Source organism: Melospiza georgiana, chromosome 8 (assembly GCF_028018845.1).
Source record: "Melospiza georgiana isolate bMelGeo1 chromosome 8, bMelGeo1.pri, whole genome shotgun sequence".
Taxonomy (NCBI): domain Eukaryota; kingdom Metazoa; phylum Chordata; class Aves; order Passeriformes; family Passerellidae; genus Melospiza; species Melospiza georgiana.
The window spans coordinates 17,646,644-17,663,858 of NC_080437.1; the positions used below are offsets into that span (position 1 = coordinate 17,646,644).

The following is a 17,215-nucleotide window of genomic DNA, read 5'->3' on the forward strand; positions in this document are numbered from 1 at the left end:
AAAAAACCCCAAACTTGTGTTGATCAGTGTAATGAACTCTGGGTCAAAGCCTGCTGGATTTCCTTAGAGGAGTAGGAAAGGCCCTTGTCTTTACTGCTCTTTGTAAGTATGTACTCTGCAGTGAGTCAGTGGGGTAGAATTTGAGAGAAGTTCTTTCTGAGACAGGAATGGACACAATACATACAGGTAATCGTTTCTGTGGAGGTGACCTGTGCACAGGGTAGTTCTCAGTTAAATCCCACTGAGGCTGGGAGCTGATGGAGGGAGCAAGCAGCACCTTGTTTGAGCAGCCACTGATGGAATGGAGCAGTCTGAAAAGCAGTGCAGTTGACAGACCCCATCCCCCTTCATTCCTCAGGTAACATGAGCTGTTGCCTGTTTGGTTGCATTTGATTTTGATAAACATTGAGGCTTTTTGTTTCCAGCTGAATACATGGAGCTGTCTGATAAACTTTGTTATTGAGATAATTTTTGTGGTTTGTGGTAGCGATGTTGAGCATCTGACCCAAAATATGGGCAAAACAGATGTTTGCCGTTTTGTCATGTCAAAAACCTCCCAGCTCCATTAAGGATGTCTCTTGTAGTCTGTGAAACTGGACATTTTCTTATAAAACCAGTTTTCCAATGAAAAATTGGTTTCAAGACAGCCCAGTTATGTAAATACGTTCAAAAGATGAAATCCAAACATGATGCTTGTTGCTGATTTTGACCGCTGTAAAATGAATTCATTGCTGCTTAGTCTGATATTTTATCTATTTGTGGTATATTAAAAACTCAGAATTTATATAAAATACAGAATTGGATCATAATTGGGCATTTGAGTGTGTTGGTTTTCTTTTCAAGCATGGCCCTCTGAACCAGCTTTATAAACTTAAAGCTTGATTTAGTGGTAAAACTGGACTTGATGGTCTGAAATCAATTAATTAATCCATTTCCCATCTGAAATCATGGGACTGAATCCTGTGGTGTGAAAAGATACCAGGTTTAGCTTTGGTACCAGCTGATATCCTTACCCTGTCAACCATGTAGGAAGCAGCTGAGTAAAGGCATCCCAGAGCCAGTGGTGAGGGAGAGCCCTGCTGGTGGGGGACACCCTGCTAATGGCATCCCTTAATGGCATGGGTGGAGACTGTCCTCCCCCCGGCGCTGCCAGGGCTTAGCTGAGTGGCACCAGTGACTGCCCTGGGGGCTGTGCCCCAGCCTCTGCCCCAGGTGGGAAGAGACTCTGGCTGCAGGTTATTTTTCTGAGACAAGAGGAGAGCTGGGGCTTTCCGGGCAGCCCTCTGCTCCCAGAGTGGAACCTTTTGGCCTTTCCTCTGCCAAAGGAAACGCGGGGTGTGGTGGATGTGATAGGATTTAGGGTTGGGCTGGCTTTCCTCCTCACCCAGAAAGCCTTGGCTGGTCTGCACTGTGCACACCTATGACTGCAGTTCCTCTGCCACGGGGTCCAGCTCTTGTGCCCGTGACTGCAAATCTCAGCACTGTGCTGGGGGTTTGTTCTGGGGCTGTCTGGGCAGAGGGAGACAGCTGGGGAAAGCTGCTGGGCTTTATAGGAAGGGCAAGGTGGCTTTGTGTTTGCTGCTGGGATGTTTGCCTGGCTGCAGGTGGGGCAGGGGCTGTGCAGCACCAGCCCTGCTGCTCCACAACAGCTGATAAGGGCCTGTGGAACTCTGCTCCTTGGTGTCACCTGCCAAGAGCTTCTGGCCCTGCAGAGGTGGCTGGGCTGGTGTTCAGAGGACAGCAGGATGCCCTGTGCATTTCTTGGTGGGAGCCCTGTCTGCTCTGTCAGAGCGCAGAGGTTGTGCCCCTACAGGCTTTGAAATCAACATCAATCCTGGCAGTTTCCTGGAAAAATCCTGTGCTTAAAGGTACAAATGGCTGCAGAGAAGATGAAAAGACTTTTCTGATTTCCCTGGCTACCAGGGTTTGGATGAAAAGAAATCTTCCTTAATTGTAGCAAGGGCAAAGCAGCAAATATTCTTGGGGTAAATGCAAAGTGCTTTGGGGCAAGGATAGGTTTGATCTTTTCCAGTCCAGTTTCCTGATCTGGGGGAGCACTTTTACCTTGAAAAAAACTTTTACAATTTTTGGGATACTAATCAAATGCCTTCTACCAGAGCTACATGCAGGGGCAGTACTCTTGTCTTTCCTAGGAGCCAGGGTTCTCTTTTCCTCAGTTCCCACATTCAGATTAATTGGTCATTGGTTATGCAGCAGCTTGATGTCACCCAAACTTTGGAGTTCCCTTTTCTCTGTACCTCTTCTTTGCAACCAGTATAATCTTTTCTGATGATGTCTGACCCACCTTGTTCTGGACAAGTTCCCCAAAGGGCCTAAAGAGAGAACTCTACATTTGGAGTGAATGTGAGAGCTTTAAGCCCTAGAACTTTAGGTGACAAAAGCAAATGCTGGACTTCTTGGGAGGAAGAAAGCTCTTTTTATTCTCAAATGTCAAGTTACCTACACCTGCAGGCTTCTTGGTACCTTTCACCCTTAAAAAATCACTTTGTCCATCAAGAAATGTATATGTTGTGTAAAATGAATTGGATTTGAAGCGTGCAGCATCAAAATAACAGGAGAATATTTTTTTTTTAGCATAAACAGGGAAATTATAGGAGCCCTAAAGTGCATAAATAATTGATGTTGTTCTGGACTACAGTGTCTTAGATGGTTGCTGATTACTGGATGTGTTAATTTATTTAGAGGACGAAATAAACCATCGGGAAAGACTCAGCTGTTTTTGAGGCCTTGTAAAAAATCTCTTGTTTATTTGTTTTAATGTGGGACATGTTGCAAAAGAAGCTGTGAAGCTGAGTAACTCCTTGACCACCATTTGAGCATCTGTCTGAGCAAATCCTCTCACCCATGTCTTTTTATACCAAGGTCAGCCCCCTCTGTGCAGTGTTTGATGCCTTCCCCTTTCGTGTTGACAGAGCTCCTCTGGCTGTCAGGGTAGGGCATGAAGGCAGGCAGGAGAGGGCTGGGCTGCCAGAGGAGCTTGTGCTGGAAGCCCAGACCCCACTGGGTGGGCTGGTGCTCAGGGGTTTCACCAGCCAGAGGTATGGAAAGCCCTTCTCCTTCTTGCCTCCTGGTGATGATATGGTCTGGGCCAGCACAGAGCAGCCAGTGAGGCTTGGGCTGCAGCCTGGCCAGACTGTGATGGTGCAGGGAACAGGAGCAGCATTGGAGGGAGCTCTCCTGGAGCTGGTTGTAAGGCATATCATTCCTGCTGCCCTAAAGAGAAGGGGTGGGGAATGTGCTTGTCTGAGTTTTCTCATAGCCTCTGATCTCTGCTGACCCAGCTGCATGCTTTTGCTGGGAGAAACTTTGACTGCTTAGCATAATACTCCAGTGCTGAGGACATTACTCATGGTAAAAGAGCAGTGTGTGTGGGTGGGGAGGATTAAAGTGAATGTCAGAGATGTCTGGCTGTCACTGGTGGCCTTGGAAGTATGTTGCTTCATGTCTGTCCTTTCCAGCAATGACCCAGCTGGGTTTTCCTCTCAAACACACAGAGGTGCAGTTTCTCCAGATCTTTTTTCTTGGCTGATGTTAATTTTCTCTTTTCTTATCTCTTCATCACTTCTTGCAATGTGTTTAGGTGTGGAGTGAGGAGTGATGCCCGGGGCTGCAGGGTCTGTGAGAAACTGTGAGGAGCTGACACAGTGAGCATGTGGGGTGCCAGAATGGATGAGGGGAGAAGGCCAGAAAAAAGTGAATGAATTTAGACCCACCCAGCTATCTTGACTCATAGGGAGCTGAGTTATGCTGCTTTTCATAAAAATGCTTCCCACCCTTCCTCCCTCTCATTTGCTGAGGGCAGCAGCTTCCCTCACTATACCCACTGCTGCCTCTTGGATCCTTGCCTGCAGGAGGAAAAAAGGACCATATACCCCTGCCCAGGGACTGCAAAGCTTGTTAGATAGCATGTATAGAGGGAATTACATCAAATATAAAATGTAGTTGTGTTTGGCAAGCTCTGGGACAGACAGAAGTTTTATAAAGAGGTCCTGGGAGCTGAATAAGCAGCCAGATGTTTCTCCTGCTGCTAAATCAAAGTGTTTTCTATTGTAAATGCACTTGCCCAAAGACTTTCTGAAGAGTTGATATTTCATAGCACTTTCTTTGCTGCTTGGCCAATCCTGAATCTGTGGGGCCTGTTGTAAAAAAAGGGGTCCAAGCCTATAACTGGTCTAAACTGTTATCTACTACATTGAGTTTTGCATGAATAAAGAGTGCACAAACCTGTAGATTATGGGGATTGTTTATTTCTTCCATATGCTGGCACATGTGTCTGAGCTGGTATCAAGGACATGGTTTGATGTATCTGGTTGTAAGTCTCTAGAATATTTCTATAGTAGCCCAGATTTCTTACACAGAGCACCACCAAACAGAGCATCACTCTGGGACCTGTTTTGGACACAGCATGAGTCAGTGCTGCTCTGCCTGTCTCAGCATTGTCTGTTCAACAGCAAAATGACCTCATGGCAGTGTTACCCAGTTGCTTGGGAACAATTACCTCAAGGCAGGGCATGGCTCCTTTCCAGAGGAAGCCTTTGGGCATGATGTTATGAGGTGTGCAGAGCTTTATTCACCCAACCATAGTGTCTCTGGAGCTGAGCTGTGCCTGGTGAGTCTGCCCATGTTCCATCTGCTCAAGCCCAGTGGAGGAGGCCCAGGCCGAGTCAGGGAGCTCTTTTGAAGGACACAAGAAACTGTGCCTTTGCACAAGCTGTGCCTTGTACAAGGTTTGTTCCCTGCAGTATCTTTCAGCCCTTCTTGCCTATCCATGCAGAAGTGCAGCTCTATCTGCACAGTACTCACCCACCTGTACAAGATGTGCAATTGTACAGCACTGCCTGCTGCTCCCCTGGCTCCTGCTGGTCTCTGCTCCATGCTCATTCAAGAGGGAAGGGTAAGAGAGGCTGGGACAAAGCTTTAGATCATCTGAGTGCAGGAGCAGAGCAGTTTCAGATACAAAATTTACTGGATCTCTGCTTGCCTGAAGCTTTTGTTCATTTTTGGAGTCCTTTTGTGTAAGCTGGATGATAGCTGCCAGTGCTCTGAGCACCTCTGCCTGCTTTCCCCCCAGCCACATGCCTGCCCCTGCTGCTTCCCATGGACCAGGCAGGGATGTGACAAAAATAAAAGCAGGAAAACGTCACAGTGGCAGCTCTGTGCTCCTCTCTTAATAACAGAAACGCCTTTTGCTTGGCAGCACTGAGATAAGCCCAGACCTTACTGTGAGGGGGGAAGGGAACATTATTAGTAGCTATAAATCATCCTAAAAGGATGGGGGATGGGTTCCCTCCATACCCTGCCCTTGTGCAGACATGTTTGCTGTGAGCAGTCCTGGCAGACAGTAGGAGCTGGATGTTGTAGGCAGCAGTTTGAGGAAGGTTGCATTTCAGGGCAAGTTATTTCCAGACCTGAAGAAGCTGGATTTTAAAACATGTTTACTTTTGGCAGATACATATCTCTTTTATATTTTTGTGCAACCTTGTAGCTTGTCCTTAGGGCAGAGGATTATGTGAGTACCTGAGTGCATGGCATAGCCCCTGTGCTACCAGTGGCACTTACCTGATGGAGAAGAGCACTCGCATTTCCAATTCCTCTGAAGTGGACACAGCGGGGAACTGACACCACAAGCACTGGCAATTCACTGAGATTCACTGTGAATGCCAGCTGCTCTTCCTGGTGGCTCTTGGGGGTCCTTCAGGAGGTTTCAGTATTTCAGTGTCCCTGGTTGCTGTGGCTTAGCTGTTCCTGGTGATACGTGATTGCTTCTACCAGCCTATCACATATTGTATAATTATCAGAAATACAGCAAGCCATATGGCTCAGTCTCCAGCAGTGTTCCAGTGCTGGCATTAATCCACTGTTGTTCTTGACCCTTGGCAACTTATCTGATTGACAATGAATCATGGTAGCAGTGTACTGAGCTTGGTGTTCCTTACAGGGGTGAGTAACGTGCCTCTCTACCTCTTTTGGTAGCAGAGGAAACAAAGGCCCCAAGAAACCAAATGACTCAGTTAAGGTCCAGAGATCCGGACAGGACCCACACTGCATTTCCTGCAGGCTCCTTTTGCTTTAATGATATCCTTAGGGACATGTCTTATGGATTTTATAATGACAGCTCCCAGATCTGATGGGACTGTAGGCAGCTATCAGTGCTCAGGATTTCTTCAGAGCTTCAAACTGTCCCTGTGTGCAGGTTTTGGCTGGGGTAGAGTTGTTCACAGTGGCTGGTAAGGGGCTGTGGTTTGGATTTGTGCTGAGCCCAGGGTTGATAATACAGAAATGTTTTTGTTGTTGCTGAGCAGGGCTTACACAGAGCCAAAGCCTTTTCTGCTTTTTGCACTGCCATGCTGGTGAGGAGTCTGGGGGTGCAGGGGGCAGATGACTCTGACTGACCAAAGGGATATTCCAGACCACATGGCATCATGCCCAGCATATTAAGAGTGGGAGGAAGGGGAGATGTTTGGGGTGATGTTGTTTGTCTTCCCAAGTAACCATTATGCATGATGGAGCCCTGTTCTCCTGTGGATGGCTGAGCACCTGCCTACCCATGGGAAGGAGTGAATTCATTCCTTGCTTTGCTTTGCTTTGCTTGTGTGTGTGGCTTTTGCTTTCCCTATGAAATTGTCTTTATCTTAGCCCAGAAGTTTTCACTTCTGCTCTCCCAGTTCTCTCCCCGGTCCTGCAGGTGGGGAGGGAGTGAGCAGCTGAGCAGGGCTTGGCTGCTGGCTGGGGTTGAACCACAGCACCCTGTCACAAGGTTTACAGAGGTGCTCTCGAGGCAATGAATCCAGATTGCACTCAATGGCCTCAATAGGTCACTGGTCAGCTGAGGGCTGCAGCTTGGCAGGTGGTGATCTTCACATGTAAATCAGATTTTCTGTGTCCATTTGGTGCTTTGTCTGGTATGTTCATCAGCACTTCCTCTGTCAGTTCAGAGACTGCTTGCAGCATTCAAAGTGGTGTGCAGGTAGACATCCACTATTGGTTGACCCATCTGAAGCTCTTTGGATTAATGTTGAGCACCTTGGTCAGCTTGGACCTCTGTGATCCACTTTTGTGTCCTTTCTTTTTCCATTAAACACTTTCCTAGTAGAGAGCTGAAAAAAGAAAAGCAGCTTGTGATTTTTCTTCTGGTTGGGGAAAACAGCCCACTACAGTTGTGAGGAGATATCCTGAACAGCTTCAGATTTGACCCAGGGAAAACAGTGATTGCTGCTAATGTGTGACACCTCCAGAAGGGGAATGTTTCCCTGAGGGCAATGATTTGCCAACCAAACCATAGTTAGGAGGGATTTCTAAATCTTGTGAATGGTATTTATGTCTGAAAGCTCTGCTGGGTTTACTCAGCTGCTTTCCAGCATGCTGGAACCTAGCATGAATGTGTAGAATGAATACCAGTTGTAATGGACTCATAAATGAGGTATGTCTCAGCTGCAAGGCATGTTTTAATCTGTACTCGTGTCTGGGAGCAGTCCACCCTCCTCATTTCCTCTGCCTGTTAAATAATGGATGAAAGCCCTTAGAAATCATTACACACCTTTCACAAACTCATTAAAATGGCACAAAATCTTATGTAGTGTTTGCAAAGCCACAAATATGATGTTATTCACCTTCTGCCCAAGCAATAAGTTTGGCCCAAAGAGGTCTCTGTTGTTAAGAGGACACCTCTTTAAAAGAAGTAGGGTAAAATGAAGAAGCCATTTAGTTGATTTGTTTGAAAATGCCAAGTTTTAGCTGGGACCTTTTTCATGAGGACTGTCATACTGATGGCATTGCTGCATAGTGTCTTCTGTCTGGGACCACATGGAGAGGAAGGGGAGATCAATATGGCAACAGGTGTCAAGGTGAGCTGTGATCAGGCAGAGGGGTTGGTGCTTCTACTTCTTCAGACACTGTTGACAGCTTGTGATTTAAGGATGACATTTCTGATGCCTTTCCCCCTTCCAATCTGCATAGATCACACACTGCTTTGGGATTGATCTTGCTGAAGTCAGTAAATGTGTGTTGCACCTGTTTCTGGGAAAAACCTTATTATTACAACTAAAGAAGGAATCCAAAATCTTGAGTCCAAACCTTTCCTTCAAGGAAGAAAACAAATGAAATTTTAATGCAGGCAAAGCTGTGTTTGATTTGCATTAGTTATTGCAATGACTCTGATACTCTTTTCTGTCACCTCTGTTCTTAGGGACTTGGACTTCTGTCTGTCCTCAGCACCTTCTGTTTCAGAGAGCACTTCTCTGTCCACAAAAGAACATAGTTGCTTTCTTTATGATCTTGCTCTCTAGCATGAGAATTGTCTTGAGTGAAAATATGATTTCTGTTATTTACCTGTTGTTTTCTCTCCAGATTTCTATCTGTGGGTGCCAAAACAAAATCCTTTATCTAAAAGACCTAGATAAATGTCGTCCTAGAATTTACTTTCATTAATTTTACCTTCTTTACTTCCAGGTACCAGTGAGAAAAACCACAGCTTCTCTAACTCCTTTTCAAATGTTTCTATGGAAATCTCCTCCGTGGAAAGTCCATTCACTCTTTTTGCTTTCTCTTAGGTGACTCCAGGCAGCAAAGCTGCAATAGCCAACTTGTGTATAGGAGACCAGATCATAGCCATCGATGGAGTGAACACAGACAACATGACACACCTTGAGGCACAAAACAAAATCAAGGGCTGCACAGATGAGCTGACCCTGACAGTCAGCAGGTACGGAGCTGGGCAGGACTGGGGCTGGAGGGAGGGAGGATTGCAGGGTGGGCAGTAGCTGTGTTTTGGTGTGGCAGTAGGCCTCTTGCTTGTTTAACTTGACCTCTTAGTGCTTTGTCTGGCAGGTGCTGGCTAGCAAAAGGGAACTGCATTTCATCCTTTAATCCTAATGCTGCTTGCATTTGATGCACTTTGACCTTATGAAAACAACTTTCCAAGTGAGAAATTGGCTGATAATTTATGGCAGGGTTGTCAACTTACTCTGTGGCTTCTGGCCGCAAGAAACCAAAGATAGTCTCATGAAAACTTCACTCATAGCAGAGGAGGTGCAACCAGAGATGGCCTTCCTTCCTGTTGCACTCCTTTAGCAGCTAAAATATATGCTTTTGTGTTATTCCAGGCAATTAATTGCCTGGTTTCTGCCAAGCACAGATTCAGAAATGTTGTACATTTTGAAGCCTCTTGATCAAACAGCACTGTCAGCCTTGAACAGTGATGACCAAGGGTGCAACAAAGTTCCTCTTAGGCATCAGACTTTCCAAGTCCTGAAAAACTAAAGGCAAGTGACAGCTGAGCCACAATTTCTGCCACTAGTGTAGAGCTCAGACTGGCTTCAGCCTTCCCACCATCTTGAACTGCAGAGCAATGGACAGCTTCATTCCTTTCCCCGGCCAGGCTTTGTTCTTGGGCCATCTTTGTACGGAGAGGAGATGGAGATGGGAAGGCAGGGCTCTGCTTTGCATTAAACTGCTGCTACTTAAAAGAACTGCAGCCTGCATTTTTTGAGGGTGCTGGGGATTTACCTTTCCTTTTGGTGTGAATTGCAGCTGCAGGTACTGGTGCTTTTCAAAGCCAGGTGGTAGATGCAGTATGGCATATCTACTTGCTCTGCAGCAAGTTTTGCCTGTGTCTGCCTTCCCTAAGAGAGGTCATCCATTAGTTTCAGGGCAGATGCAGGGGAAGTGCTTTCAAAAGGAGTGCAAAAGGAGTGCATGCCTTCAATGACACAGTGGTCCAGTTGTTCAGGGCTTTTCTGTGATAAACACAAGTCTTTACCGTGGCTTGGACAATGCCAGGAGTTCAGCAGGCATTTCCCAGTTCAGGAGGAAGCGATGGGTCTTGGCCAAAAAAAAATGCCTGGTGGTTCATTAAGGGAATTCACAGAGGGAAGAATGGAGCACAGTGCAGGCAGTGTGAATGGGTAGTGAACACTGCAGCAGCCTGTTAACCCCAGAGTTTTTATACTGGCCTTGAACTTAGCAGCGTGTAATCTTCCTGCAAAGGAGTGTTCCTTTTCCTCTCCAAAATCCAGCTGCTTGACTTGGCAAACCAGTGCCATGTGGTTCTGTCTGGGAAAGAGGAAGGGAGGCAAGGGCTCTTTGAGCCTGCAGGCAAGTTCACTCTTACAGATCATTGAGTCTGTAAAATGTGTTTGCAAATGTTAATTACAATGTCGTTAAGTTTATAGCTGCCCTATGCACATTTCATTGGCCTTGGGCTTGGAAGCTGCCATGGGAGAGATTTCTAGCTGGATCTGCAGCTGTGTAAAATTGTGCAGGGGCTTTCAGTTTACACAATTCCACTCTTTCAAGACCCTCTTTCAGTGAGGTAGCATTTGTGTGTGTTGGATGCTTCTGCTGCTGTACTGATTACTGAGTTCTGCTGACAGAAGGCCAGATAGAGTGTCAAAACTGCAAGAATGTGAAAGCAGTGATCTGACTTCTTACACTTTAGAGTTTGATATTACTACCCATTGCTCTATGGAAAATCTGTGTACACCATGTTGTCTTTCCTGGTTGTACTCTGTTGAGAAGATTTTATCCCTAATGCCCAGTGCCTCCTTCTAGGCCCCCATAATTGTGTTGGTCTAAATGCAGCTGCACTCAGTGGTCAGAAGTGCTATGTAGTCTTTATTGCTGAGGCAGGACCATTTCTTTTTTCTTTACAGTCTAAGGCCTTAAAATGAAAGGCCTTGAGAGGATGCCTAGAGAGGTGACAGAGAAAGCATTTTAAGAGACCTGGAGCCATAGTTCACCTTCCCGCTAACCTTAAGGCAGGGGAAGTGGGTGAGGAAAGCAGACTGTGGTGTGGTGGTGATCCCTCCTCTGTGAAGAAGGGAAGGGCATTGCCATGGGGATGGAGGGGATGGAAGGCTCTTGGGGAAAATGAGTGCCACCTGGCCAAGGGCTGTGGCCTGGGCTTCCTGAGCTTTGGTGGGCACAGCTCTGTCACTAAGGCTCAGCTGTACAGTTGGTGAGGAAGGCTCACAATACAGTCAGGTCAGAGCTGAAAGTTTTTTCTCTGTCAAAGTAGCTCTGTAAATAGTTGGCTGAGTACGAAAAGGAATGTATATCATTTGCACTGCAACAGCAGCAGCCCTTGGGTCTGGTCTCCACTCTGTGCAGTTGTAGCTCATTAGCTGAATCAGTTGTACCAAGGAGCTGCGCTGGCACAGATCCTTGCTCTGACAGAGCAGCACCTCTGTGGGTTGGAGCATTACCCTGCTGGTGGGAGGATGTGCCCAGCTGGGCTAGGTTTTCTGGAGTGAGAAGTCTTCCCTGTCCTCCTTTTCTACTCACTGTTGGAGAGATGTCTTGTGAAAGTATAAGTCCTTAGTGATTTTTAAATTGCTAGCTAATGAATTTTGAATGATTACTTATTTAAATGATTACCCATGCTAAATATTCTCTGACCTGCATTCAGTGTGGCAACAAGGTTGTGCCAGGTGGGTTTCAGACACAGGTCTGAGCTCACACCAGGTGTTTCAGTTTTACCAAAGGATCAGCACTGTTGTGACAGTGGAGACTTCATTTGTGACTGTGCTGTACACGTGATGAGTGTATGTGGTTTGAAGACCCTAGTGGGTGAATCAGTGCAAGACAAATCTTTAAAGGATGATATATACAATGGAAGTATTTCTGCTGCAGAAAGCCTTTAAGCTGCAAGTAGCTGGAAGCTAGGAGAGTGTTTCATGCTTGTCTTTTTCATCTGCTCTTCTGTGAACCAAAACAATCTTTATACATGTGTGTTCTTCAAATTGGCAACTCTGTTCTCTTTTAACCATAGCCAAGCAGTTAAGATGTCTTCATGTTTGGCTTACTAATGATTATTTAAGAGAAGTGTAAATATAGAGAATTGAAAGGACTTAAATGCTTCTGGTAAAGGAAATGCTGTTTGCACTCTATGCTTGATTGTGTATATCAACAGCATTCCAATGTTTCCTGTTTCGCTATTTTTCTTAGCAATGGTAACAGACCAAAAATATTTCAGATCAGATTGTGGGCAGGAAATCTTGTCTAACACAAGTCACCATTAAAAACGTATCAACTTTCTAGCTAGCTGAAGAAAACATGTCTGGTCTGCTTTTTCACCCAAAGGAGCAAATCTCATAATTTCCTAGGATTTAAAACCCAGCCACAAATTGGTTTCTTTGAGTACTCTTTCCTAAGTGGCACTGCCAGGTGCTTTGCTGTTTGACTTGTGAACAGAGTTGGAAAGGTCTGTCTTCTACCTCGAAAGTGAATATTCAGCAGTGTTGCCAAAGATAACAAATTCCCACTGAACTCACTGTGTCCAGCAGCTCCTGCTCTCTTCTGAGCCTGTTTGTTCATTCATTTTGCTTTTTGTTTGAAAAGAAATGTAGTTACCAAAGTAAAGGTTCCATTATTGTCTTCAGCAGTGTAAAATCAAGCTCAAGACAGTGCTTCAGTCAATTCAAGCCTACCTGGTTGCTGAACTGATGAATTCACAGGGAGGTTTTTGAGTCTCTCCATAGGAAAAATGAAGTTGGAGTATTTTAGAAGAGCTATGCTTCTTTTTCCTGGTGATTTCATTTTTTCAAATTAGGGTGTGAACACCACTGCACTGATGTGTTAGGGTTGAGCTAAGCCTCTCCCAGCATTGCTCTCCATTAATGGGGGTAAGCAGCAAGATGTGTCCAACAAATTGGAGACAGCTATCAACTTTCTTTGGAAATGTGTATTTTGAGTGAGATGGTTTCCCTGAATAAGAGCATTTAAAGCAAAGAAGGTGCAGGAGAAACAGATACTCCTACCACAAAATTCACAGGATAGTCAAATGATCCAGGCATCACCCCTGTCAGTGGAAGTGCTCATGATGAATTTGACACACAGCTCTGTTGTGGCTGCAGATGTACAAAAGCAGACAAATGTTCATTGCAGCACAGGTGAAAATTATTTCTATAACAAATGGCTCTTTGCCTCTGGCTATAGTCACTAGATGGGTGGTGGAACTGTACAGCCCTGAGTAACTCCAAGGTAAAGTGTATATTTATGTAAGGGGTTTTTTCAACAAAAAAGGTGTTCCTGTAGTGAGTCTGTCCTTCCCTTTATGTCTGGAGGCAGTTTGAGGGTGGTAAAGGAGAATATTTTTTTAAAAAGGTTGCAAATATGTAATGTCCTGTTCTGCTTCTACTGTCATTTTCCTCAAATTTCAAGCTGCTTTTCTGCTACTCTGCTGCCAGCTTATAATACATTAATGCACCTTTTTTGTTTGCACAATAGTCTTTTAAGTTGTTGAAAGTGCTGCCAAGGAGTGAAGCTATGTATTTGTTCTTTGAAAAGTGCTAGGATCAGGGAAGTCAGGTCTGCTCCCAGGACCTGTTAAATGGATTGTCAGAAAGGATCATGTGTAGATGCTCATGAAGAAGAAGAGAGCACATGTGTCGTGTCCTTTCATTTTGTGTGGTGGATTTGTTGCACTCTTGCTCACTCCATGTGTTCCCAGGTTTGAGCTGTGGGGAATAGTTACACAAAGCCACAATAGGCTTGGATTTCTGTTCTAGGAAGTTGGTGGAATCCGTTGACTCATTTAGGTTTGCCTTTTTGTTTCCTTGCCAAGAAGAGTTTTCCAGTTCTGTCATCTTACTAATAATTCCTTTGTCCCTGGGAAAAGCCAGCTGCTCAGTGTGCAGCTATATAAGGCCATGCAGGTTGCCTGGCCCTCTGTGGCCACTCCCAACCTCTCCATGGCCAGTGTGGTGCTTCCAGCCCTTGTGGGTGCATGCCAGTAGCTTTTACTAACAACAGATACGTTCAAAGTAATTTTGGCATATCAAGATTGGTATTTGTTGTGATTTTACAGCCTCTTTGGTGAGACAGTAAGAGTTAACTCTGCAGCTGGCCAGTTAGAAGAGTGTGAGTCTGAGCAGTCAGTGTCTTAGCCTTTGTAGCTGTCATGAACTTGCTCCAGATACACAGAAGCAGCCACAGCAGTTTAACTGGAATTGCCTTTTAGTTTTAGTGGTTGTATAAAGAGACACCTGAAATGCAAGAGGGCATGGAGACATGCATTTGGGGCCTCCTGTCTCCAGGAAGTTGTGACTGTCATTGCTGTGTGAGTTGGCAGGAGGCTGTATGCAGCCTGAGTACAGTTTTGCTTGCCAAACTGAATATGTCCATTAATGGATGTTTGTTAAAAGTGACTACTCATGTTTAAAGTCAAGGGCCTGTATTTGACAGCTGATGCAGCTAAAAGGCTGATTAAAAGGTCCCTTCCTGGTAGCCTGACAGCTCTTGTAGTTAGTTTCTAATCTTTATTAAAATGCCTGTTGAAAACTCTGGTGAGAGGATTGTGAAAGATAAATTCTTTAGGTCTTTCCTCATTTTTCAGCTAAAGAACTTTGTGCTAGACAAGAAACTTTTCAGTCTTTTGGGGTTTATTTGCTATTTGGTATCTTAGTTGTGTCCATCCCAGTGTTTGAAATGAGATGTGAATGAATGTAGATATGCCTTTCTTCTTTATGGAAATTACACAGTTCCTGGCACAAAGAAGTAGACCCTCATTTTCCAGCTCTTTTCCCTTGAAGCTATGGCCCAGCTTTGCACGCAAAGCACTGATAGCAAAATCCAGGCTCTTGTAATGTTTATATTACATCATGTTCGAGACAAGCTGCTTGAAAATTGTTGTTTCATAAATACCTCTCCATATTCCTGCCTTGACTTGCACGTCGTTTCCTTCCTTCTTTTTCCTACCAGTACCTCTGCATCCAAACTAGCATCAGAGAAATGTCTTTCTAATCTTGGGTTTTGGTTTCTGCCTGGATGAAACAGGAGATGCATGGCTCATTCCCTGGCCCTAAGTTACTCTCTGTCCTGTAGTAAGGAAACAACATGGAAATGTGAACTGCAAAAATGTCAGAGTTTGTGTATAGATGTGCCTGCAGTTAATTTTCCTGACATTCTCAGGCTTGTTTGTGTCATGTTTTTGTCTCCTTCATTGTTTTCAGTGTTGCTCTCTGATGGAGTCTCATTTGAAAGAATATGCATTAGAAACCATATCATAAAATAAATGTTCATCAGTTTATCAGGAGTTTCTGAGATCTGATAAGGATGCCAAAGCCCCTGGCTTTCATCAGACAGGGTGGGATTCCCCAGCAGACTGTTGGACAGAAAGATCTCCAGAAAGCCCCTCCCAGCAGCAGCCTGGTGTCAACTGAAGGTACTGTTACCAAGGCTGGGTTTAGCTGCCTACTCTGACACCTGCTCCCTCCTTCGTATACCTAAGATATGGAACCAAATGGATAAGACACCAACACAGTGAGTCTAATCTGCCCTGCTCTCTGTGCCTGGTGCCCATACTTCCCAACACTGCAGAAAGTAAACCCTGGGCCAGTAGTGGGACATAAGGTGAACTTTTGGGTGGTGTTTTTCTTCCTCCTGGCACACTTCAGTAGAATTACAGACATTGACACAAGAAGCAGAGCCAGGAAATCCTTCCCAAGAGCTGGGACCATTGTGGTTCTACCTAAGACAGACTGTGGGCTCCACAGGTGGGATGGGGCACATGCCTTGAAAGATCTGCTGGGTTAAGCCAGGGAGAGCAAAGCTGTGTCCTTTTTCTGCTTCACTGGGTCCATAAATGGGCTGCTGAGAATGGCTGAGGGGCTCTTCTGCAGCTGTTGTGAATACAAAGGGCAGCTTTATCTTCCCTGCCTCAGAGGGACAGATGCATGGCCTATTTAACATTTCTGTTTGGATAGCTTCTAAACTGGATTGAAAGTAAAGCTTATAGTGACCTTGCTGCTTCCATTTATATCCAGTGACAGAGCAGGGTGGCAGCAGTCTGGGGAACAAACTTGAGCTATTTGCCTTGCTTATAAATAAAGAAGAAAAATTTGGTCAAACCCCCCATGGGCTGCAGTAGTTTGCCATAATTGCCTCTTCTCTTCTGGAGACCAAAGTGCTGTGTGATCAGCACCTCAAATGCATTGAGGGCCAGTGGGATGAAATCAAGTGCCTGAGGGGAAGTTTCTGTTCCATATTCATACACTGGCCTGCTCTACGCTTAAATTTTTCAGTGTGAATAAAGCCGTCTCATACTTCTGAAAGCTTATAATAAACTGCTATGAAAGAAAATGCTACCTCAAGAGTTCTTGGATCACTGTTGTGAGAACTGGCACAGGGATGCCTCATGCTAGAGATCAGCAGAAGTGTTTAATGCTCTCTGAGCTGCTCCTTCATCTCCAGCCAATGTCCCTTTGCTTATAGCCTGGCTGGCTGGGTGTCTCATTTCCATACATTTTGCTGCGTCCCCTGTTTTTCCAGAGGAGATGAAACTCGGTCACACATGATCTCCAAACCCTTCCAAGGAATAAGGCTTTGTATTGGTCACCAGGCTGCTTCCCTATGAGCAAACAGTCTTCAGGTGTGGAAAATACAGCCATCCCTGGTGGGACTTTGTAAGGCTTGATATCCATAATCTGGGTGAAATTGCTGGTTCCTCAGGCACCTTAAAACATGGGCGTCCAGAAGCAAGGAGAGAATGGTTGTTTTGTATTCACCTGAGACATGTTGGACCTCCAGTAAGAGCAGCTGTTTGTTGTGACAAGATGATGATCAGATTGGTGTGGATCTGATACCATGCAGCTGTTAGTCATGCTTGTCTGTGTGTGCCCCAGCTTGCCCCACGGCAGCATTTGAGTGGCATAGGTTGTCAGGGATCTGCTGGGCTTGCAGGGTGCAATAACCAAGGGTCAAACGTTTGCTGTACCTGAATACTCATAAAGGATATCAGGTGTGAACTGTGTGTTTGTACTTCTCCTGTGAAAGCACAGCAGCCTTCATTCAGGTTTCTCCTGTGTAAGGTCCATTGTGCAATAAAGGGAATAGCAGGTCAATAAAACTGTTCCTCTTTCCTGGATGAGAATGCTGCCTCCCATCTCCTCCCACCGAGCTGCCCTCTAGGTGCAAATATTGAAATACTATTTATGCAGCAAATGTCTGGGATGTATATGTGCATCTCAGCTAAGTTTGGGCTGTTTAAAAAACATTGTGACTTTGGAGGGCTTTTAGAGGAATGGTGCACACAGACTGAATATGTTGTGGGTAGCTTTATACCCTGTTTCTCCATCCTTGTCAGCCTTTTCTTTTTCTAGTCTCTTCCTCCTTCTCTAACTGAAAAATCTCTTTCCACTTATCCAGTTAGTTCGCAATGGAAGCATTCCTGTTTTGCTACTAAGTACTTAAATTATAG

General features: G+C 45.2%; 1 protein-coding gene across 2 annotated transcripts in view; it reads left to right on the forward strand.

The window, feature by feature from the left end:
• Window positions 1-17,215, forward strand: part of PDLIM1 (PDZ and LIM domain 1) — a 43,476-nt gene that overhangs the window by 3,112 nt on the left and 23,149 nt on the right. For both annotated transcript variants that reach the window (XM_058029499.1, XM_058029500.1), the window contains exon 2: window positions 8,571-8,722. In XM_058029499.1, the coding sequence (XP_057885482.1) occupies window positions 8,571-8,722 (152 nt within the window). The remainder of the gene's footprint in view (window positions 1-8,570; window positions 8,723-17,215) is intronic.